Source organism: Nuphar pumila, chromosome 3 (genome assembly GCF_984573655.1).
Source record: "Nuphar pumila chromosome 3, dmNupPumi1.hap1.1, whole genome shotgun sequence".
NCBI lineage: Eukaryota > Viridiplantae > Streptophyta > Magnoliopsida > Nymphaeales > Nymphaeaceae > Nuphar > Nuphar pumila.
The window spans coordinates 76,362,866-76,385,897 of NC_143251.1; the positions used below are offsets into that span (position 1 = coordinate 76,362,866).

Below are 23,032 nucleotides of genomic sequence, written 5' to 3' on the forward strand. Positions count from 1 at the left end.
GTACAATTTATCAAACTTAAGTACAAATCATGGTAATTTCATTAAATCGTTACTACTTCAAACGTATAAATCGTTGCTACATCGAATGTACAAATCACTACTGCATTAAATGTATAAATCATTGTTGCATTCCAACGTACAAATCGTTATAGAAATTTAACCTTCATAAGTACATATCGTTGAAATGTTTGGCCTTCATAAGAACAAATCGTGATAACTATTTTTCGACGCCCAGAAGGTGGATGAATACAAATCGATTTATTTCAATATGAAAATAGGTGTTATTTAACATGAATAGTACAATCAATTGTAAGATTTAACATTCTGATTTATAAATCTATTTGTTTGCATAACAAAACCTTACACGAAATTCATCGAAATGATACGAGTTTTGGTAATCCGACAGTGGAGGAGAAACACCCAGAAGGTAGACGCAGTCGATGGTGCCAACGATGTTGTCACTGCGTAGACGACGGTAAAAGATGCTCTGACGGTTGCAGACGATGACAAAGGGTGCTCTGACGGTAGCAGACGATGACAAATGATGCTTCAGTGACAACAAATGACGATAAAGGGTGCTCTGGTGGCAGCAAACGACGATAAATGGTGCGTAGTCAAAATGAACTTCTGTTATAGCAGATGGTGCAAAAAGAACGTTTGTACTTTGAAGAGTCAACATCATCCTCCACTTTCTAGATGAAGGACATTTTTATCCTTTTCTCGAACTGTCATTTTCCTTTTTTGGATAAAAGACATTTTTATCCTTTTCTCGAACCATCATTTTATAACAAGAATGACAAGAAATGATACTTAAGTCTTTACAATCACACCAAACTCCGAAGCTAAGTGATGCTAACACACGGGGATACGAGCTCCACGTGCTTATATACCTAGGACCCGTAAACACACACAATGCGTCTTCAGGAGAAACATATGACCAGCTTCGGATGAATAGAGCCTAAATTTTTACTTGAATCTAATCTAACACATGCTTTCAATTAGGCAAAGTAAAAAAACTACATTTATAGGGTTTGCTTATAATATAACATGTAATAGCTAATCCAAATGCAATGACCTTCCATTCTACTTGATATAATCCTTTCCCAAACCCTTATGCAGGGATAGTGCAAACAAATGTTCTCTGGTTTTTCCCTCCTAAAGAAAAAAACGGTTTTCGAGCGAAAGCAATATTTTTTAAAAACAAGTTCCATCATCATTTCGCAGCCACGTTGGCCTCAATGGCGATCATACTAAAATGACGAGAGCTCTGTGTATTTAATCCCAAAAAAAAGCCCGGTACGACCGAGGCAAAAACTTGCAGTCTGGGTTTCTTTCGAGTCCACACGTCCCTGCTCAGAAGGGCCTCCCTCTGACTCGTAGTGTTTTATCTAAAAAATCCTGCGTTTCTCCTTAAGGAGAGGGGTTTAAGGGCTCTCTCTCTCTCTCTCTCCCTCCCTCCAAGGACCAACCAACCAAGGGCAAGGGCAAGGGCAAGGGCAAGGGCCGGGCGTGTTTAGCAATGGCGGAGCTGAAGCTGTCGGAGATGAGGGACCTGACGCGGGTGGAGCGCATCGGAGCGCACTCGCACATAAGGGGGCTGGGGCTGGACGACGCCCTGGAACCCCGCAACGTCTCGGAGGGAATGGTGGGCCAGCACTCCGCCCGCAAGGCCGCCGGCGTCATCGTCCAGATGATCCGCGACGGCAAGATCGCCGGCCGCGGCGTCCTCCTCGCGGGGCAGCCCGGGACGGGAAAGACGGCCATCGCCATGGGCATGGCCAAGGCCCTCGGCCAGGAGACCCCCTTCGCCATGCTCGCTGGCAGCGAGCTCTTCTCCCTAGAGATGAGCAAGACCGAGGCCCTCATGCAGTCCTTCCGCAAGGCCATCGGCGTCCGCATCAAGGAGGAGACCGAGATCATCGAGGGCGAGGTCGTCGAGCTCCAGATCGACCGCCCCGCAGTCACCGGCGCCGCCTCCAAGACCGGAAAGCTCACCCTCAAGACCACCGAGATGGAGACCGTCTACGACCTCGGCGCCAAGATGATCGAGGCCCTCAACAGGGATAAGGTCCAGAGCGGAGACGTCATCGTCATCGACAAGTCGTCCGGGAAGATCACGAAGCTCGGGAGGTCGTTCACGAGGTCGAAGGACTACGACGCCATGGGCCCGCACACGAAGTTCTTGCAGTGCCCCGACGGGGAGCTCCAGAAGCGGAAGGAGGTGGTGCATTGCGTCACGCTCCATGAGATCGATGTCATCAACAGCAGGTCGGGTTTATCGTTCCGATGCCTTATCTCTCACTCTCTTTCTGCTTGCTTGCTCGCTCTACTTATGATTACTGTGATAATTCTCACTTCCTTTACTTCTTTTTGTATCATAGTTTTGCTTGAGATAAGTTTGGTAGATACTAGTTTGTTGCGGTGAAACTAACACGACCAGAATCATTTAGTTCATAATGTGGCGCTCTGCTTGAGTGGCCACCAGCATGAGTTTGTAAACCTTGACAAGAGTTTAAGTACAACAAAAATTCCGTCATTCCATGTTGCTGTTGTTTACTTGATCTATTGGCCAACAAAGCGCCTTCTTAATGGAGAAGCTTGGCTTCACTCTTTTGGAGATGGGTTGGTACCACAGAAAATATGTTTTCTTTCCATCTTTGATAAGACTTATGAAGCTGAAACAAATGAATTATGGGATACCATTGGATCACTATAACAGATTTACAGGGGCTGTGGTCTCAGATTTTTAAGCCCCCTTCTTGCTTTAGAACAGTAAGATGTTTACAAGAAAGCTCATATGCATGCCTCAACTCTATGGGAGGGAGGGTAGGTTATGTTAAAGAGATGGGCAAAGTCTACTCAAGAACCTTTTCACATATCAATTGTATAGCCAACAAAGAGGTTCAAAGTCTTGACTGACCTTTTAAAATGATTAAGTTGAAGAGATCTTTTTAGCATATTTTGCTTTTTAATAGGGTACCTGAGAATGTTTTCTTCATGGAAGAGCCTTCATGGTTATTTGAATTCTGAGGCCTTAAGTTTAAGATGACTGATTATGTGACTCTACTGGATGTAGATACAATGCACAGAGGAATGCGTAGTAGTTATTTAACAGTAAGAACTGTAGAGGCCATGTGGATTTTTTTTTTTGACCTAGCCGCATTGTCTCTGCCTGCCGTACTTACGGTCACTGTCAAATTTTTGTTCAGTTGTTCACTGGTTTGACACAAACCATAGGACAGGGAATTAGGGAACAGTTATTTCTCTTTGCCTTTATGATGGGTTCCAGTGTGTTCCAATTATGACATAATCCACTGTCAATTTGTAAGTTTCTCTTTCCCTTATTGATTTTCTCAGTTCATTTGTATTCTGTTTGCTAACGGTAAGCAATTATGTTTTTTTCTAAAAAATTTTATGCCTAACATCTAGGACATTTACTGCCTTTGAAGGTGGTTTAAAAATAATTATTTTCGAAGGCAAGAAGACTGAGATGAAATGCTTCAGGCAAATGAAAATGTGGCATTCAATTTGGGTAATGCAAGGGAAACAGAAAGCTACTTGGTAATTAACAAAATTGGGAAAGTCTAGAGACTAGAAAGCGTTTTAAATTACATATCCAATGAGAAGAAGGCCAGTCTTGAAAGCATGCTTAAAGCAACTCCATATGGGATTTTCTTTTTTTCTTTTTCTTTTTTCTGTTTTTCCAATGGTCAAGCTGGGGGACAACTGCCATGGGATTCAAACCTGAGACCCTTCATTATGATTGTGCAGCCTAACCATCCAGCTATCACATTCTCCCCTATTCCATGTGAGCTACTAGGATATAGAAATGAATTATTTCTGGAGTGGTCTGGTCAAAAGTATGAAATGTAACCCAACTATAGACTATTAGAAATTAATAACTTAAAATAAATATGTATAATGAAAAAAGGGAGAAAAACAGTCTTGAATGATGCTACAAAAGCAAAAGGAAGCTAAAATGAAAGTTGCATTATTGCAAGTAATAAAAAAATAATAAGTAAGAAGCATGTAAAAAATGGTAAAGAACAGGTATATTACTGAAAAATTACTTTCTATAAATTTTTTTGATGCTTGAATAAGTAAATATCCAAAAATATTGGAATTGATTCTGAGTTATAGTTTTTCTTTCCCTGATATAGTACCACAGGTGATGAGGTAAAAAACAATTAAGAACACTAAACCAACAAGCAAAAGGAGAGTAGGTTGCACTTTTTTGGCATGTTTATGGCAGAAGCTTTGATGGATTAAACTTGAAAAGGGTCTGGAAGCATTTTATAACTTTTAAGGTGTAAGGCTCAAGAATGAGATGTGTGATATTCAATATTTCTTTATGTGCTTTTATTGCCAAAGGCTTGGTTCCTTGCAATGTTAAAAGGGCTGTGATATTGTATCACTAAGCCTGGCAAGTTTTCTGTTATCTATATGGTTAGTCAGTGGTTAGTTAATGTGGCAACCTTTAGATAAGTAATTTCAATTACCCTTTTTGTGTTTCCCACTAAGCTTTGCTAGGCTAGATTGTCTAAAGATATTTGGTATTTGGAGGCATAAAGAAAGTTTATGATGATTTATGGTGGATGTAACTAAGTATAGTTAGTATCGATTGGTAATAAGGTTTCAGTTCAATGTCAGTTTGATGATAGCTGATACATACCATAGTCACAGATATCGTCAATATTTTGAAAATATCACGATATTATCGCATTATATTCATCAAACGATATTATAGGTAAAATATCGCAGTATTTTGAAAATATCGCCAATTTGATAATATCGCTATATTATCAACAATTGTTACTGTTTTTACCTATGTCACATGGGTGCGGGTGGTGCGGGTGCGGGGATGCGGCACTTCCGAAAAACCCGGGTGCGGGGATGCGGCAAAAATATATATAAATATATATAATCCTAGGACTTATAACGGGACAAAATTGTTGTGTACTTTGGCGCAATGAGACAAAATTGATGAACCGAAAGGATTGGCAATCTGATTGACCCAGCCTGCTGCGTTCTGCTGACTGTCATGATTCAATCATGTCTGAAACTCCCTGGCCTTCACGAAAAAAAATATAAGCGAAAGGTTTGATGTGGTTTGTTGGAGAGAGAGTCTTCACGAGGCCTACGGCTCCACCGTCACTGCCTAGGGTTCTTCAAATTTCATTTTATATACAGTTGCACCCAGATCTCCGATCTGGACTCTGGATGACAGCTAAAAGAAATTTATTGGATTTGACATGTGGAAAAGAGAGGTCTACACCAGGCTATGGCTAGAGCACCCATCTCGTCAGGAGAAAAGTGAATACTAATAGCCACCAAGGCTACCACCACCATTATCATTTATTATGGAGAGAGAAAATTCTTGACGAAGAAAGATCTGAATGGTTGAAGGATAAAGACTTCAAAAGGCTCTTGAATTTTGGTTTTAATTTTTGAGGAAGATGGATCATCATTTCCAAGTTAACAATATGTTTTTCAACGCTGTGAATTCATTGTTTGGAGGCAGGAATAGCATGGGATGCCAACAAAGCTCGTCAGATGTTGTGGACACAAGTGCCCCTTTATAAAACAAGAGCAGCAACAACAAGCAGGCATCCATGCTTCGGCTGTTCCGTCCTTTCATTCTCTCATCACTACCTGCAGGGATCCAGCAAGGGGTGGGGAGAGGTGAGGAATCTGGAAGTCCTCGTCAGGGAATGGGCAACTCTAAAGAGACAGAAGCTATCAAGGCCAAAATCAAAATCAAAATCCAGCAAGGGGCGGGTCCCACTACGCGGTCAGCTTTCAGCAGATTTTTTTTTTTAAATTCCGCAGTCCATTTCATAGGGCAAATTAAAAAAAAAAATCAAAAAATTGGACCAAAATGACCCTAGGTGTGGTCAATGCACCCAGTGTCGGGTTGACCGCACCCGCATCGCGTCACGTCGATGCAGGTGCGGCACCTGTTTGGCCGAATCCCTGTGACATAGGTTTTTACTTATTTTGTACATCTTAAAGGTGTTTTTCTTGTTACTTATTTCTTTTAGTGTTTATATATTTTATTATCTAAAAATGAATCGTGAGAAATAGCCTCGCCAAGATATAGCCGATACTGATATTTGCAACTATGATACATACTACATATTACAAAAAATGTATCTATCCAATATGTAGATTCTGGCTGATTCCTTTTGGAGCGTGAAACTATAACTTGCACATATGCTAATGCACAACCATATCATATGTGTTCTAGTCTGTCACGGGGACTCGGCAAAAGGGCCCTTGCACCCGCCTTGACGCAATGCAATGTGGGTGCTGGTGCCACACCCAGTGCAACAAACACGTATATATATATATATATATATATATATATATATATATATATATATATATATATAGAGAGAGAGAGAGAGAGAGAGAGAGAGAGAGAGAGAGAGAGTTGCCTGGGGCGGTCCTCTAGAGAGGGAGAGAGAGAAGGTTGCCTACCCAGAGAGAGAGGGTTGGGGTGGTCCTCCTTCATTTCGCTCTCTTGTTACACCTCTTCCTCTGAGATTTTGCCCTCTCGATTTCAAATCACGATCGACCCAAATAAACAGATATTTTAAATATCATAAAAAAGTAAAGAAAATCGATCAACAGAGAGAGAGGGTCAAACCCCAAAGAACGAGAGCAATGTTCAGGGATTGCAGGAATGATGAAGCCGTGATTTCAAGAATATATATATATATATATATATAGATAGAGAGAGAGAGAGAGAGAGAGAGAGAGAGAGAGAGAGAGAGAGAGAGAGAGAGAGAGAGAGAGAGAGAGAGAGAGAGGGCTGGGGTCCTCCTCCTCCTTCTCGCTCTCCTCTTGTTTTGCCTCCCCCTCCTCCTACTTCATTTCTTCCTCCTCTCTTGCTCTCTTTTGTGTCTCCTTTTTTTTCGTCCCATCCTCTATCTCCTCCTTTTACTTCCAGTCTTGCATCAGTAATGTTTTGAACACCATCGATTGGTTCGGGTTGGATCTGACCCAGCCCATGCCCTAACCTGATATTTTACTAGGTGTCACATGAAGCCCAATGGCTGCCCTAGAACCCACAGACAGAATGCAGACATGTGAAATACATATGCAAGGTGGACGGATCCATTCTTCTACTAAGGTTCAAACAGTAGGATATGGGCTAGGTCATAGCATATCCAAATCTGAATCATCGTAGATCCAAATATGAACTATAGCAGCATCAAGTAGATTAATCTGGATCTGAAATTTATACTGCAATAATGTATACATTAAAAATGGTTGAAAACAAAAAGCTTTACATGTAAAACGTGCATAAGATCCAGAGACAAATGCAAAAGGAATTATGATCCGAAATAAAACCTTGGATTAAGGAAAAGTTCAATTATATAAGCCCAGAATTTGTTCCATATACATATTTGGATCTTACTTTAAGATCCATATCCGAACGATGCAGCAGATTTTGATAAAAGGCCTTGGATTAAATTCAATCCATTTGCCCCAGTGGTTGGTAGGTCATGGTCTGTAAAGATGTCAACGGTTTGAATTAAACTCGGGTATGACTGAATCCAAATCCATCGGATTCAATTGAAACAACACTATTTGATTAATATTTGGATTCAGATTCGGTACAAGTATGACATTCGAATATGAAGCCAAACTAAATTTGGCTGATATGCATAGAACACTTGTAAAAAGAAAGTTATCAAAGTGAGTTCCAGATCAGGTGTTAGCATTGCTCATACGAATATGAATCTGAGTCCAAATCCAATCAGGTAGGATTCATTAGTGTCCACACCCAAACGCAATGCAGCCTTTTACACACCTGGCCATCAGTCCTAGTCCTTGAAGTCCTACTTAGGTCAGTCTGGGTATACAGAGCCTGGGTCAAAGTAAACCCAGGTTTGAATAAGTCCGGGCATACAGAGCCAGGTCTGTCTGAGATTATATATATATACACACCCTTCTATACCCCCGCACTCATGTTTTTTTAAAGTGCCATATCGCCGCAACCACACCCGCACCTATGTGACATAGGTTCTAGTCGAGGTTGTAAGTAGTGTATCATTACCCGTATCGGTCGGGCCAATAGTAATACCGTATTGTATCGTATCGTAAATGTATCATAAATTTTTAATAAAAAAATTCAAATAATCAAGAAAAAACAGAAAATTTAGTAAAAATTAAAAAAAAACACTTCACATCAAATAATGATGAATCACACAAAATACAACCGTAAAATCACATATGAATCATTTATGTCTCTATGAGCTGTATAAGACATCATCAAACATCAACTATCTCACAAGAACAGCAAAATATTAAATATCTTGCAATTAATAACATACCACAAGACTCATACTTTCATACTACATAAACAAATATATTATGGAATTAGTTGCACTCTATTTTCAATCGGTTTTCACTCATTGCTTGAGTGTCCCATTGCTATATCGGATCATCTAATGCCATCTTTGTCGGAGGAGTGTGGAACCTGATTTCTACCTTGATATAAATCTTTAATTTTCGTATATCTAACTTTGTGGCAAGTTGGCGGGGGTAGCACCATTCGAGGCAAATTTTTTTGGAGAGTAGCTTTGTAATTTTACTCATAATAAAGATTTTTTTTACCTTAACCCATTTTTTTGAGTGAAAAAATGATGAAAATGCATTTTTTTAATCTTAACCCATTTCTTTGGGTGAAAAAATAGTGGAAATGCACTTTTAATGGTCTCTAGACAAATGAAGAAGTTGGTCCTCAAAAGGTATTTAAGACTCAAAATGAAAAAAAATATATTTTTTGGCCTTTTTAAAGTGCGCCGAAGGTGTATCTTACGATACACCCTGTATCGTACGATACAAGGATATATTGTACGATACACTCGATATGGGTACAGTGCACACTCGTATCACGATACGAGTGTGTATTGTATTGTAAACCCCAAAAGTAACGATACGTATCGATACAGCATGATGCAGACAACCTTTGTTCTAGTGTCTGATTTCATGATAGACTCTTGTTTAGGTGGAAGAATTAATACTCACATTTATCAAGGTAAACAACTCTTAGTTGTATGCAACTTCTTCAAGGACTACTCTGCTATTTATTTAGTAGAATGCGAGCATTCAATGTGAGTAGATGACCACTTGGATAAGTAGGTCTTGTAGATGTCTTAGTCAACCAAGTTGCCAATGACTGATGGGGATAAAATAGGCCCTAGGATTAATTTATAAGGCACGGCTTCTATTGTTTCTTGCAGTTTTGTCATTATTGTTTGCCACTAGGTATGGAAACAATGCTAAGGTTAATTCACAAAAGGAAGCTGTACTATTCCTTGTGTTTTTATTGGTTAATACATTTAGTGTTGAAAGTAACCCCTGTTTGTGTCACATCTACATTTTGGTTTTTAATGGTTAAATGCTAGTCCAAAGGTCCTTTTTTTCCCCTGAAAAAGGTCAAAATAAGAAACCACTTTCATTTCATTTGTTTCCATCTAGTTTTGAGTCTTTAGAAGGTTATTTTAGAGGCACAAAGTATGCTTAAAGGTTATTCAAATTTATACCTTGCGCTTCCAATTATCAGTCACATCATATAGCAGGAGAACACAGATTTAGAGATTATTGTATGAGAATCTTTCTTTTTTATTTTTTGGAATACTATAAATCTCTCTCTCTCATTTCGAGTCCGTACTTATAGTTTGTTGTTGGACTGTTAGATTTTTATGTAAAATATTTCAGGAGTATGATTGTTACATGATTTGAAATGTGCTTTTAACATTTTATGTTGGTAGGAACTAGGAAGTATTAGTTGCATTTAATTGTTTATGTTTCTTTTTCCTACTTGTAAAACTTTTACTTATTCCATTCCTAGAGAGCCTTAACCTTACTCCACAACTGATTAATTTCTACCAGATAGATCTTCAGGCTTGAGGGGGATCTTGATTAAAATGATGTAGCGCTTCAGCACCCTCTATTTATGAGGCTAGTTGATTTGGTAGGTGTGTAACAGCACTCTTTTTAGTGGATTCAACTCCGATGGCTATGGTTCAATTATCTTGATTGACCCACATCGTTTGTGTGATCTAGTTAGTGTACAGTTAGGCATCTTAAACTGCACCCCATTTCATCCTGCCTTGAATTGCTTAGAGGAGATGTAAGGTTGAGCCAAGAAAAAATTGCATATTGATTGTGTGAATGTTAATGAAAAATAAAAGGATAACCAATCTTATTTTTTAATGAATGATTTCATGTACAATTTCCGTTTTTTTTAATATCTGCAAATATACACCTTTTTTTGTTTTTTTTTAGAAGAACCACATGTTCTTTCTTTTTTTTTCCACTATAGTTTCTCTTGTTAGAATAATGGTCGATGATTTATTGTTTCCATGGTTGGTGCATCTATTATAATTATTTTCTCCTTGTGCTATTTATTTATATTTTCCATTCTCTCAGTTTTATGTTTTTTCTTTTAAAGTACAATAGGGTAATAAAAATTGTTAGAGATCTTGCAAAATTTTGATTTACATCTATATATGATATTTACTCTATTGGCTATAAACTATGTCACACAGACTCTTCTAACAGGGCACCACACCCGCACCCAGGTGGGTGTGACAATTTGGACACAGCTTCCTTTGTATTAGGTGAAGTCAACCACACTGAGGTCCATTTCTATCCAAAAGTAGATTCAGTTAACCCTAATCAAGTCCATTTTTATCTATATTATATATATATAAATACATAAATGCACACAAATACACATAGTGTTAACTTAAAACTGTTAATATATATATATATATATATATATATATATATATATATATATATATATATATATATATACTCCCCGCACCCCCGCACCCAAGTTTTTTTAAAGTGCTGCATCCACACCCGCACCTATGTGACATAGGCTATAAATGATGCTTGTCGTATTTGCGATAACCTTCTCCTTTGGGCAGTGCTTCTTGGGCCCTACGAATACTCCCACTACTTCGAAATCTATGTTGTTGCTTGCTTACTGGCCATGGGATGCATTGTACAAGTGATTTTAATTTTCCCAACAAATGTGTCTTTTACAACACTTTGGGAGGATATGTTTCTGTTCATTTGTATTCTACTGCTTCTTTAGCTCAAGTAAAGATGTACCATTTGTCTGTTTCTTAATAAATCTGCTTATTAATATCCCTTCTGGTCAACGTTGTATGGATGAACTTGGCCCTGACCAAGCTTGGTTCTTGCTGGATCCACGATACCTTGTAGGGCTTGGGGAGGAATTAGGTCCAAGCGTAGTCTAAATTACTAGACTATCTAGCTGGACTAGGTTTGAGTTGGTTGTCCTTCAGGTCAAGAATGTTGTTAAACCCATATAAGCTGGCTGGATTGTATTGTTCCTTTTGAAAAAAGTTTGGTCCCTGATCTGGGCTCGGCCCAGTTAGCAAGTTTTCCGAGCCTGGGCTCATGCTCCAACTTCTGGCCAAAACCTGTCTCATTCTGTGTGGCTTATCTGATGCTCATTGGCCTTGTCCAATGTTCACAATCCACTCCCACGATAAGGTTTTAAATAGGTTGTTTTTGGGTCGAGCTATCCTCATGGCTGGAAATGGCCATATGTTGGACAAGGCAACTAGAAAGGAATTCATATTTGAGTTAGTCAGAATTCTGTTGACATCACATTAAGATAATGCATGTAATAATGCAGTCCACATTGTGGCCAACAATCTATGTGGAATTATTCAAATTGTACATGTGTCAGATAGAAACATATGGTTAGTGTTAAAGTACTACTTGCATTCTAAAATATGAATGCACATTATGTGCACAGTACTAAGATTGAATGATGACTATAATGCAAGCTATTTTACCTGATCCAAATAAAGACGAGAATCCAACCACAAGATGGTAGGGTTAGATAATGATTGATTACTGACCTCAATTTCATACGTGGCTGTCTTAACTGCTGTACATAAATGAGCTAAACTGCTCATTAGTAGCTTGGGATTGGTCAGATTCTCACAAGTTACAATCGTCAGGTCTTTTGATGTTCCCAAGCCTAAGTTGGCTGCCATGCATAGGTGCACTGAGAGCTTAAGTGTATGCTCAGTTTGATAGTGATTAGTGTTCATAATATAAATGCTTAGTGTATACAGCGTACTGCCACTTTTCTTTCTATAGTAAAAAGTATATGTTGGTGCATGTTCTACAATTTCTGATCCAGTATTACATTGAGTTAAGTACATCGATTAGTTTTTAGTATTAGAGTACATTATTGTTTGTTGTGGGCCATCTATCTCTATTACATTAGTGGTCTAGAAAATGACTTGCCTATCTTTCACATAATGAAAGAACAGCCCCAACACAACTCAGAAACCACTCTTCTTCATGGCCTTCTGTGATTGTTATCTCTACGGTCCAAATTAGAGATTAAAGAGTTATTTGTTTCATATATTTCCATGTAGTAAGACCCTTCATCAGAACACTACAGTTTTATCTGAAAACTGTAAATACTAAATACACTAGTTGCCTGTTTTCTTTCTTTTTTTTTGGGAGGGGGGGGGGTAGGGTTTAGATTTTTTCTTTTTTTGTTGTGAATCTATTCTCTTTATCCTTTTTCTGTCTTTAATTTTCTGTCGTCGTAGATTTCTTAGATGTTCAGCTTAATGGCAAACACAAATCTTTGCTGCTGAAATCAGAAGTTTACTTTATTGATGAAAGAAATTATTTGTTTCAAAAGGTTCCATATATGGTGGATAACATTTTCCAGAAGGCTTGTGTTTGAGCTCTAACTTGATGTTTGGTTGAGCCTGAGCGAAGGGTTTAGATTTTTTCTTCTTTTGTTGTGAATCTGTTCTCTTTATCCTTTTTCTGTCTTTAATTTTCTGTCGCTAAAGACAATATAGATAACATAGATTTCTTAGATGTTCAGCTTAATGGCAAACACAAATCTTTGCTGCTGAAATCAGAAGTTGACTTTATTGATGAAAGAACTTAATTGTTTCAAAAGGTTCCATATATGGTGGATACAATTTTCCAGAAAGCTTGTGCTTGAGCTCTAACTTGATGTTTGGTTGAGCCTGAGCGACTTGGCCTTCAATTCCTTGATTGAACTTAAGCTTGGGTTGTTTGAGCTGATGTATTTGTTGGAGTGCCACTCAAGCTAAGCTGTGTAGTAGTGGCCTAAGCTTGAGCTCTAGCTAGGTCAAACTATGTTTTTGGTTTGGCTACTCGAAAGTGACTATCCAAGCCTGAAAAATGACGTGCTTGAGGCAAGCTAGGACAAGCTTGAGCAAGGTTTAAATCTTCTTGAGCCAAGTGTATGCAATTGATGCTTGAGTCGGTCAGTGGTATACCCCTAAATGATGGTCTTCAGTGCATGTTGGATAGCAACAGTTATCTTGTGGTGGCACGTGGCATGTCTGGACTGTAACAATTCATGTGTATCTTCTTTTCATCGCTAACTATTGATTCATGTATATACCTCAGATCATGGACAACTAAAAATAATGGATCAATGGTGCACTCATTTGAAATAGGGTATAAAGAGACATGGCGGTTTAATTTATGATTAGTGGTACTGAGAGCTTTAATGAATTTGTTGTTAGCTATACTAGTTAGGTATCTCTAGATAGTCTGCATTCTCCTGTCGATGCTGGTGTCACACACACACACACATATCATGCATGTCTGCTGCATTGTCCAACTCGAGGTATTGTAACTTCCTGGCTACACATTGCCTGTGATATAGTTTGTAGCAATGTTATCAGGCATTTTGGTTTTACTTGCCGTCTTGCCCCCATTCAGATCTTAGTAACATTATGCATGGTGTCTATACATGCCTAAATAATTTAGATTTCCGTTCTTGATAAAATGTATCCTAGTAAAAGCTTTAGCCATAATATATGAACATTTTCATAACTGTTATGTGTTGGATCTCCATGGATAGCAGCTCTAAATAACTTTGCAATTGAAGACAAGCTTGTCATGTATATCCTGCTTGTGTATTAATTTCTCATCTCTTCAGTGCTAAATTGATATGGATTATCACGACTGTTGGTATGTCTTTCAACTTTTTCTACTGAGAATTAGATTGCCTACTGAAATACAAATTTGTTTCCCTAATCAAGTTTTATTTTGTTACTGACAATCAAGGTTTTGATTTCAGAACGCAGGGATTTCTTGCCCTATTCACTGGTGACACTGGTGAAATCCGTACTGAGGTAAGGGAGCAGATTGATACAAAGGTTGCAGAATGGAGAGAGGAAGGCAAGGCTGAAATTATCCCTGGTGTTCTGTTCATTGATGAGGTTCACATGCTCGATATCGAATGTTTTTCCTTTCTAAACCGAGCATTGGAAAATGAAATGGCACCCATATTGGTCGTTGCTACCAATAGAGGCATTACAACGATCAGGGGTACAAATTACAAGTCACCGCATGGCATTCCCATTGATTTTCTTGATCGCTTGCTGATCATTACAACACAGCCATATTCGGAGGATGAGATCCGAAAGATTCTTGACATTCGAAGTCAAGAGGAGGATGTTGACATGTCTGAGGATGCCAAAGTTCTGTTGACAAAAATCGGTGTTGAGACATCTTTGAGGTATGCAATTCACTTGATCACTGCTGCTTCTTTGGCCTGCCAGAAGCGCAAAGGGAAAATTGTGGAGATGGAAGATATTAGCAGGGTGTATCAATTGTTTCTTGATGTCAAAAGGTCAACCCAGTACCTGATGGAATATCAGAGTGAATACATGTTCAATGAAGTTCCAAGAGAGGCAGAGGAGGATGCAATGCAGGCATGATTGATTATCATCTATAGGCTCGACAATGATTTTGGGCATCTGATTGCTGAGAAAATGTCATCTTAATCAGTTTCCTGCAAAAGTTCAGTTCGCCGAGTCATCTTCAGCTGTCAGTGTGATGATGGCTGGCTTCAACATTGTCTGATCCCCATCTGAAACCCGATGTTATAGCATGGTGCTTGACAAATGAAACAATGTCTTTGTTTGACGGAATTGCATTTGGAAGAACAGAAAACAGGAAAACGATTAGTGCTTATGTATTTGATTAAGGTAGGTCTAGCAGTATAGAATATGTTAAAAAGTTGTGACAACTAAAGAGGTTTTTGACCAAATTTCCCTTGCGGTGAGATTGAAAAACTTGTTTGGTTGCTTGTGACCAAGAAATTTTTGTTTAAAGCAAGAGTTAGTTGATTTATTAGCTGTCACTGATTGAAGACCCAAAAGGAGTCTGTGTTTGATAGTAGCAAACCGCATCAAATCAGGTTGTTCACAAGGGCGTCACACACCTGGCTAGGTGGGTTGGCTTAGGGGGGTCAAGCCGAAGGATGTCAAGATCTTATACTCATGGTGTGCATCCTGCTGCAAGGGCGAAGCAATAGGCTCCCTGGTGAGTGAATAAAGTGGCTCAGGGGATTTAACCGCTTGGAAGTGGGCTTTACTACATGGTGTCATTCTCTTTCAGGCCCCACCGCTTGGAATAGGGCTCTCATTGTGAAACCACTTCAATTAATTCGTGTTCTATAAGGAGATTAGATCTATGTGATCAAATCCACAAAACAACCAACTCATTGCATTCGGTGCGGCAATTTTGAGAATGCAACAGGCAAAAAAATTGGTGCGTCATTTAGTCAATCTTTGCTGTGCTTTGAGAGGATTCAAATGAATGATCAATTACATTTCTTTGGTTCCTTCTCTTTCGTTCGGTTGTTGTTGGGTTTAATTCTTATTATTAGGAAGACTTGGAAGATGTTGAATTTGTATGTTGATTATTTCCCAAATGGCCATTAAATTTTACTTATTCTGCAGAAACTTACACTAGGCCAGTTTGGATAAACTATGATTTTGGGATAATTATTTCTTCCAAAAGTTACAGTTTCTCCTGTGGGACAGCAAAATCATGTTGACACTGAAATGGTTTTTAGCTGAAATTTTATGTCTGAAAGTTCTAATTTCTAAAAGGGTAGGACAAAAATGAACATTTTAATGGTGCCAAAACTTAGCCACTTTTACAAATGGTAAATTGATTGCGTAGAAATCATTACAATTCTCTCGTATCCGACCTCCACGAACCCTCAATAAATGGGTTCTCTCGTACTGCTAACGTACCTCGTATCCAAGTGCACCAAAAGTCACTGACGTTGAGAAAATTATATACATAAAAGTAGACAACTAAATTTGGTATCACGAAAAAAATTCAGATTAATTGCTTTACCCCAAAAAATATAAAGAATTCTTTCCATAGTTTTGCTGGACACAAGTAGGCTCGAGGAAATTGCTCCAGGAGAATGCGTGAGTTCTACAATGTAGTATCATCAGACGGTTTTCAATCTTCCACAGTTTCATTAGAGACAGGAAGGGAAGTGGCATTATATTTTGAGACAAAACAAAGACAGAAATATCCTCATGCCAGTTGATGGTGAAATATGAAAATATTTCATCCTAGGAATGCCATGCCAAACAGCATAAAATGGAATCTAATTTCCATGCCTTGGGCAATTCCCTAAACCAAAATACTTCGAACATGTACAAGAATGCATTTTTGGTTCATTCAGCTGTGTCAAGATAGGTGCTTTCAGACACAAACTCCTTTGACAAAAAGAAAGGTTTTAGCAACTTTTAACATAAATTATGGCATGTCATGTGGATGTAGAAGCACCCTGGAGAGGCTTCTGCTTGAAACTGAGAGACTTTATCTTTTGGCATATTATGCACAATGGGCACGAACATACAAGTAAATGATGCCATTTAGATGTAAAGAAAGGGGAAGCAATTGAAGTAATCATGCTGGAAATGAGCCATCCTCAACAATAACATAAAGTGAAGCACATTTTGAACTCAAAATGTGGAAACAGGAAGAGGATATTATACAATGACGTGCAAATAACATGAGATAACTTCCAATTGACAACAGCACCTTCACATTTCAACATCCCAATCGTGCTGCAATAAAGCTCTACTCACTCAATAATCTCACACTCTGATACATGGAACCAGGACGAAGTTCATCAAGTGTATCAACAGTTCTGAAACCAGCAAACTCTCTCAGACCAGCCCACCCACGTCGAGTAAGAAAGTCACGAAAGTCATCTTCTGTGTACAGAGTCTTCTCTACAGTACGAACAGCTATGTGGTCGGAGTCATCATAAACGCAAACTTTTATTGTCAGCCCTAAAGAAAAGCAAAATAAAATTAGATTAGTGGCATCTTTCCTGCCCGATATCTAACACACACACACACACACACACAGAGAGAGAGAGAGAGAGAGAGAGAGAGAGAGAGAGAGAGAGAGAGAGAGAGAGAGAGAGAGAGAGAGAGAGAGAGAGAGAGAGAGAGAGATCACCGCCTGTTCTGACTCATGCATGTACTACTTACCCTCGTCAAGATGGAGGGAGTATGTCCCTAGTGGCATGTCTCTATCTAGGCTACGGACTATCCCGTCTTCATCCTCTAACCAGAATGCACGCTTTGTTCTTAACCCAAAAGAACATTTGATTGCTTCCTTTATAGCCTCAGCAGTGCCATCAACACCTATTCTTCGGGTGTAGTCGCCCCATTTGACCAATATGACCCTTCCACCAAATGGGGACTGACCATCCCCACCTCAAAATCCAAAAAAATTAATCAAATAAGACTACAGAATGGTTATAAGCTTAAACAAGAAATACAAACAATTGCACTGAAAACAATAATAAAGTATGACAAGAAAATAAGCGAAACAAAGTTTAAATAAAGCCTCATGACAAGTCTAAATTGACAATTCAAAAAAGTCCATTTCCCAATCCCAATCCCAATCCAAACATGATAATAACCCATGGAATCTTCAATATACTAGCTTAAAAAGTTAAATTACCATTTGCAGGAGTATCCCTCCAGTTCCATGGAGGAACATTTGCTGCAACCGCATCAGCAGCTGTTATGGCAAGAGGATGACCATCATGATCCAGACGACGCTCCAGATTAAGTGATGACCTACCACCACCTGCATGGAGAAATATGTCAAGAGGATGCCAGTCATGATCCAAAATTCCAAACTGTCTTTGCTTTCCAACAGTCTCATATTTTATCATATTTCATCCTAATTTTTGCAAAATTTATATTTTATAAATATTTTCATTGTTGTCCAATTCACACATCATATGGCTACACTAGAAAGTTTTCCTGGCTGCTGCTGTCAAAAGCAACACTGGAAGTATGAAAGGATGACTAACATAGTTGAAAATAAAGACCATGTATTATTGGATAAGAATAAAGTACCTTCCACAGATCCAAAAGGAATGCTAGCATCTTCAAGACCTACACAGGCAAGAAAATAAGAAACACCAATCAGCATTACACAATTCAATGAGTTCATTACATATCAGGAAATTTCAAACCCTCCCATCTTATAAAATAATTCCTTAAACCCAACTTCCATTCCATGATTGCCAAAACTCCACCTTAATTTTGCATCCAAAAAGCAACTTGCCATTTCTGACAATTAAACCACGGTTAAATTCAGAAGCCATCATTAACAATCTCATGTAACAAATTTATCCCTTATTCTCATATTCAAGTTGACACTTCAATCTGATATTTATGGATAGAGGAAGAGTAAGGGTTGTTTGAAAGCTTCCCAAGGGTTTCTGTATATGATCATGATTGAAGTTAATCCAAGTAGCTTTCTGGGATAACAAAGAAAAATTACAATATGTTCTTGGAATTTTAAAGAGGATGGATTCTGGAATTATGTGAATAGAAAGGGCGACTGTTTGAAAATATCACATCAAATGAAGCTCAAAACAAAGATGAAAATGCTGTTATTACATCAGATGGAGCACATATTAAAGACAAACTTGAAAGACACATAAATCCCAAACGATGATGAGTGTTGATGAATGTGTACTGTTATTGTGTGAGGCAAAGGTTGAATAATCAAGTCATGTTAACAGATTTGTGTAAAATGACTTTCATCCTCTCTATGATGAAGCTCTTCTTCATGCCTATCTATCATGCTCCACGCCTACACTTTGCAAATTTCAATTCCCATTTTACCCTTTTCCCTTGGCATATTACTTGTTGCTAACATTATCTAGCCACGGCTTGACCACATCTCTAGTTGAATAATTCCAGGCTCGGATTTATTTGAAACTAGCTAATTCGCTTGTGGATTCCCTTGCTTCCCAAACAACCTCTCCAGATTGCACTCATCAATGCACAATCCATTTAGTGATGATATTGTGATTCCATTGTCGATTTCACCAATTGAAACTGGAGTCAATCTCATATTTGGGAAAAACCTACCACCACCCCTATTCTCCAGAATTCAGGAAAACAATCAAACTGCACCTCCATCCAAACCCCATTATCCAATATAAAACAGGCTACAAATAGGTTTATGGATAAAAAAAGTTAGAAAAAGCAGGCTAACAGGCATTGGTCGAAAGGCTCACTATGGAAAAAAAGCAATGCAGGATGGCCAGTAATGCCTCTAGATTAATGAAAAAACTAGAAATGATACTAAATGCCCACTAAAGAAGAATTATGAGATGAAACAATTCATTCCTATTAGGTTGGAAAGTAGACCACAGGGAACTCAGCAAAATACTAACCAAGAATAATTGATGAGGAGAATAAAAGAAAGTTTTAAGTGACTATCTTTATCATTATGATCCTCAAAAAATTACACCGTGTAATGTACTGAATGAGGAACCAAAGTTTCACCATTTTTTTCATGTATGAAACTAAGTTATGTCCCAATTATCCACATTCATCTAGTCACGAATCCAGATTTAATGCTCACAACAATAACAAATATGCATGATGCTCTAGACATGAAAATATAGGTTGATTACAAAGTCCACACAACCAAACGGAGTAAGTCATCAATAGGTGATGAAGTCCACCACGGTTTATCTGGATACCAGCAGCAACTAATCCACCGAGTATCTCCATCGACTAGTAAACCTCACAGGGCTCTGTGGTTATTTCCAGCTCTTTTATGGGGGAGAAAAATACTTCCATTTATCAAGACATAGACCCAACCTATTATACATGAATATATGTTGGATTAATCTTCTTACCATCATGAAATCGATATTTCTCAAGCTTCTTTTCAAAATATTCAAACCTAGAAAATCTCTTACTTTTGTTTTTCTTTCTATCAATTTAGAAGGATAAATGGGAGTTCCAGGACGTGCATGATGGATGGTTAGAATAAAGTGATTCTCACAGTCTATCATGAAATATCTGGAGAACAAGAATGATCACCCAATCTTTAATCAATCCATGACCATTCTTATATCCTTTGTCACCCCATCCTTTCTCCACCATTATTGTCAAATAGTGTCCAAGAAAAACTAAACCAGAGCAATAAGTAAAAGTCACAATGAAACCCCTCACAATGGCTGAAGTAACAATGTAGATGAAACCACAATATTCTGAAATTCATTCTTAATAGGTTATGAACTAGGTAGCATAATCTCAGTAGTCACTTACATCGAAGTGCCCAATTCCAAACAAGAATCTGAAACAGATAGAAAAATTCATAATTTGGAGGCCAACTCTTAATCGAGTATTCAAGTCCACCAACTCGAAACAGCACATTATGAAATTCAAAGCCGATAAATCGATCAATTACAATCTAATAAAAAATTATCCAAAATTGAATTGTAACACCTGCATGCAATACAACCACCAACAGCAAAAAAAAAAAAGCTGAAAAAGTTGAAATTGGGGTTATCATGAGCGAGAGAATTACCTTGTAAATAGGGTTCGACCTTGGAAGGGGGGCTCTTGTAAGGAGCGTTCTTCGACCTCTCCCTGAGCAAGTCCTCAAGCTCCTTGTAATACGACGACTTGGCGGATCCTCCTCCTCCCCCCCCACCACCACCACCACTTACGCACACGCCGCCTCCGCCGCCACTCCTATCATGGTGCCTCGCCTTCTTATACTCCTTGAGGAGGTTCCTCCACTTATCGGTGCACATCGTCGAGGAGCGGTCGAACCCCTTTTCCCTCATCTTGGCTGAAATCAGCCCCCAGAGGTGCTTGTTGGACTTGGAGGTGTTGAACATGCCGTCCATCTCGCGGCGGAGGGCGATGAGGGTCCGAATCTCCTCCAGAATCCACGTCTCCGCTCGCTTCTTCGGCTGCTTGATTTCGTGGTCCTCGCCGCTGCTCTCAGCCAGGATGAGCTGCTGCTGCTGCTGCTGTTGAAGTGGGGAGGGCTGTATGCCGTTGGCCACCACCTCCATCATCATCTCCCTGCCTTCCTCCTTGTAGAAATCGACCGGTGGCCGCTTATCTGCTAGATACATGGTGGTTGGTAATGTTGGTTTGCTGGGGTTTGAAGAAGAAGAGGCCTTGGATTTGTGGGGGATGGAAGTCTTCACAGAAACCATGGCTTGTCATCCATAGAGGGCAAGGTGGGAGATTTTCCTTCTTTGTTATTGTGTTTAATTAATTGGGTGGTGGGGGCTCTTTGCTCTTTGGGGGGAGCTGATTCAGGGGAAGGAGCTGGTTCAGCTAGCAGGGGTTTTTCATTTTGGGGGGGGTTTGCTTTGTTTTTCAGGAAAAGGGTTTCTTTGATGTTATGTTATTCATACGGGAAAAAAGAAAAGCTTGACTCTCCCATATTCTTGAGGGATCGGTGGTATTCATGGTTTTAGTTTTCCCACCTTGTTTTTTAAGAGGGAAGAAGGGAACCAAGATTTTCCTGAATTTCTTAATAAAATGGGAAACAAATAAAGGATAATTTCTGTTTTTGTAAGCATACGACCACGACGGCTCGCTTGTCTTGTCTGGTAGGGGCGTGAATATCACGGAGCTGAACGGGCTCCGGGAGTTCAAAACCCCATCCATTGTTGCCATAATCGGGTTTTTTTCAGCTAGGAAAATTTTGGGATAAATGAAAATAATTTATTTTTTTGGGAAATTATATAAAAATATAAAAGATAAAAAATATCAAATTAATAACAACATGATGTTATCATGATAAAAACATGATATTTTTCGAAACAAGCAATGCTTTTAAAATATCACTTTTTTTTAAGGATTATATCAATTTTAAAAAATAAAGAGATTTTTAAAAAATAGCCGATATTTGTGACAATGGTTACTACAAAGTCTGACCTAAGTGTACTTTTTGGTAAGCAAAGGGAAGCTCGGGGTTTTTACATGTACTCGGTGACTCGACTTTTTACATAAATGAGTTCATAAGGTGGTTTTTTTAGTTACTAAAAAGTTGTGCTTTTCAACGCTAAAATCCAAGAGTATCATTCCTCCCTTGGGTTCTTATTTTTTTAATGTATTGCAAGTTTTAAATAAGTCAGGGTGTGCAAAGATGCTTGTGAACTTTGTCACATTCACGGCGACCGGCGCTTCACATCGGTTGCTAAAAAGTTTGTCATTGACTCATTGTGGGTAGGGGTGTCAACGGGTCGGGTTTCGTTCAGACCCAAGTAGAATCAGATTTTTGGGTATGGTATTGGGTCCAGATACAAGCCTAATCGGGTCTACTATAAGAGAAACCATACCTGGAGCCGATAAGAACTACATGAACCATACCCAGTAAAATAATATTTTTTTATCATTTTTACATTGAAAATTTGCGGGTCTTAATTGGAACTTGGGTCAGGTCTCGTTCTGGTATAAAATTTTATAAACACTACAAGAAAATTGTCAATTAACGACGGATATTGGCGATGGATTTTTTCTGTCGCAACATTGTGGCAGATTAACAAGAGGAACTAATCCGTCGCTAAGTCGCAACACATGCGACAGTTAGCGACGAATTTGCCGACAGAAGTTTTTTCGTCACTACGTAGCGACGATGTTAGCGAAAAAAATCTTTCGTTGCTAATTGGTCATGTAAATTTACGATGGTGTTGCGACGGAATTAAGCCGTCGCCAAATTCGTCGCTAATTTTTTCGTAAATCCCTGATCAGAGCCCTTTTTTCTCTTTCCTGTTTCGTCTCTCCCGCCCGCCCGACGCACTCCTTCGCTGCCCGACGCACTCCTCGGCCCGCCGCCCGTCGCT

General features: G+C 38.9%; 2 protein-coding genes across 2 annotated transcripts; one reads left to right on the forward strand and one right to left on the reverse strand.

Annotated features, from left to right (window-relative positions):
• Window positions 1-1,418: 1,418 nt before the first annotated feature.
• On the forward strand, window positions 1,419-15,127 carry LOC149843042 (uncharacterized). Its single transcript, XM_089999559.1, has 2 exons — window positions 1,419-2,268; window positions 14,153-15,127. Exons 1-2 carry the CDS (start codon window positions 1,520-1,522, stop codon window positions 14,793-14,795), a joined length of 1,392 nt encoding a protein of 463 aa, XP_089855685.1. The 5' UTR covers window positions 1,419-1,519; the 3' UTR covers window positions 14,796-15,127.
• A 1,659-nt stretch (window positions 15,128-16,786) lies between these two features.
• LOC149843043 (trihelix transcription factor GT-4-like) lies at window positions 16,787-21,596 on the reverse strand. Its single transcript, XM_090001675.1, has 5 exons — window positions 20,752-21,596; window positions 18,270-18,308; window positions 17,866-17,994; window positions 17,388-17,615; window positions 16,787-17,183 (listed from the first exon to the last, which is right to left on the reverse strand). Exons 1-5 carry the CDS (start codon window positions 21,392-21,394, stop codon window positions 16,969-16,971), a joined length of 1,254 nt encoding a protein of 417 aa, XP_089857801.1. The 5' UTR covers window positions 21,395-21,596; the 3' UTR covers window positions 16,787-16,968.
• Window positions 21,597-23,032: the final 1,436 nt, after the last annotated feature.

Coding starts and splice junctions, on each gene's coding strand:
- LOC149843043 (XM_090001675.1), bottom strand. CDS start 21,394: ATGGTTTCTGTGAAGACTTCCATCCCCCACAAATCCAAGGCCTCTTCT. Junction 18,309..20,751: donor GGTCGAACCCTATTTACAAG/GTAATTCTCTCG, acceptor TTGCCTGTGTAG/GTCTTGAAGATGCTAGCATT. Junction 17,995..18,269: donor TCCTTTTGGATCTGTGGAAG/GTACTTTATTCT, acceptor TTCTCCATGCAG/GTGGTGGTAGGTCATCACTT.
- LOC149843042 (XM_089999559.1), top strand. CDS start 1,520: ATGGCGGAGCTGAAGCTGTCGGAGATGAGGGACCTGACGCGGGTGGAG. Junction 2,269..14,152: donor ATCGATGTCATCAACAGCAG/GTCGGGTTTATC, acceptor TTTTGATTTCAG/AACGCAGGGATTTCTTGCCC.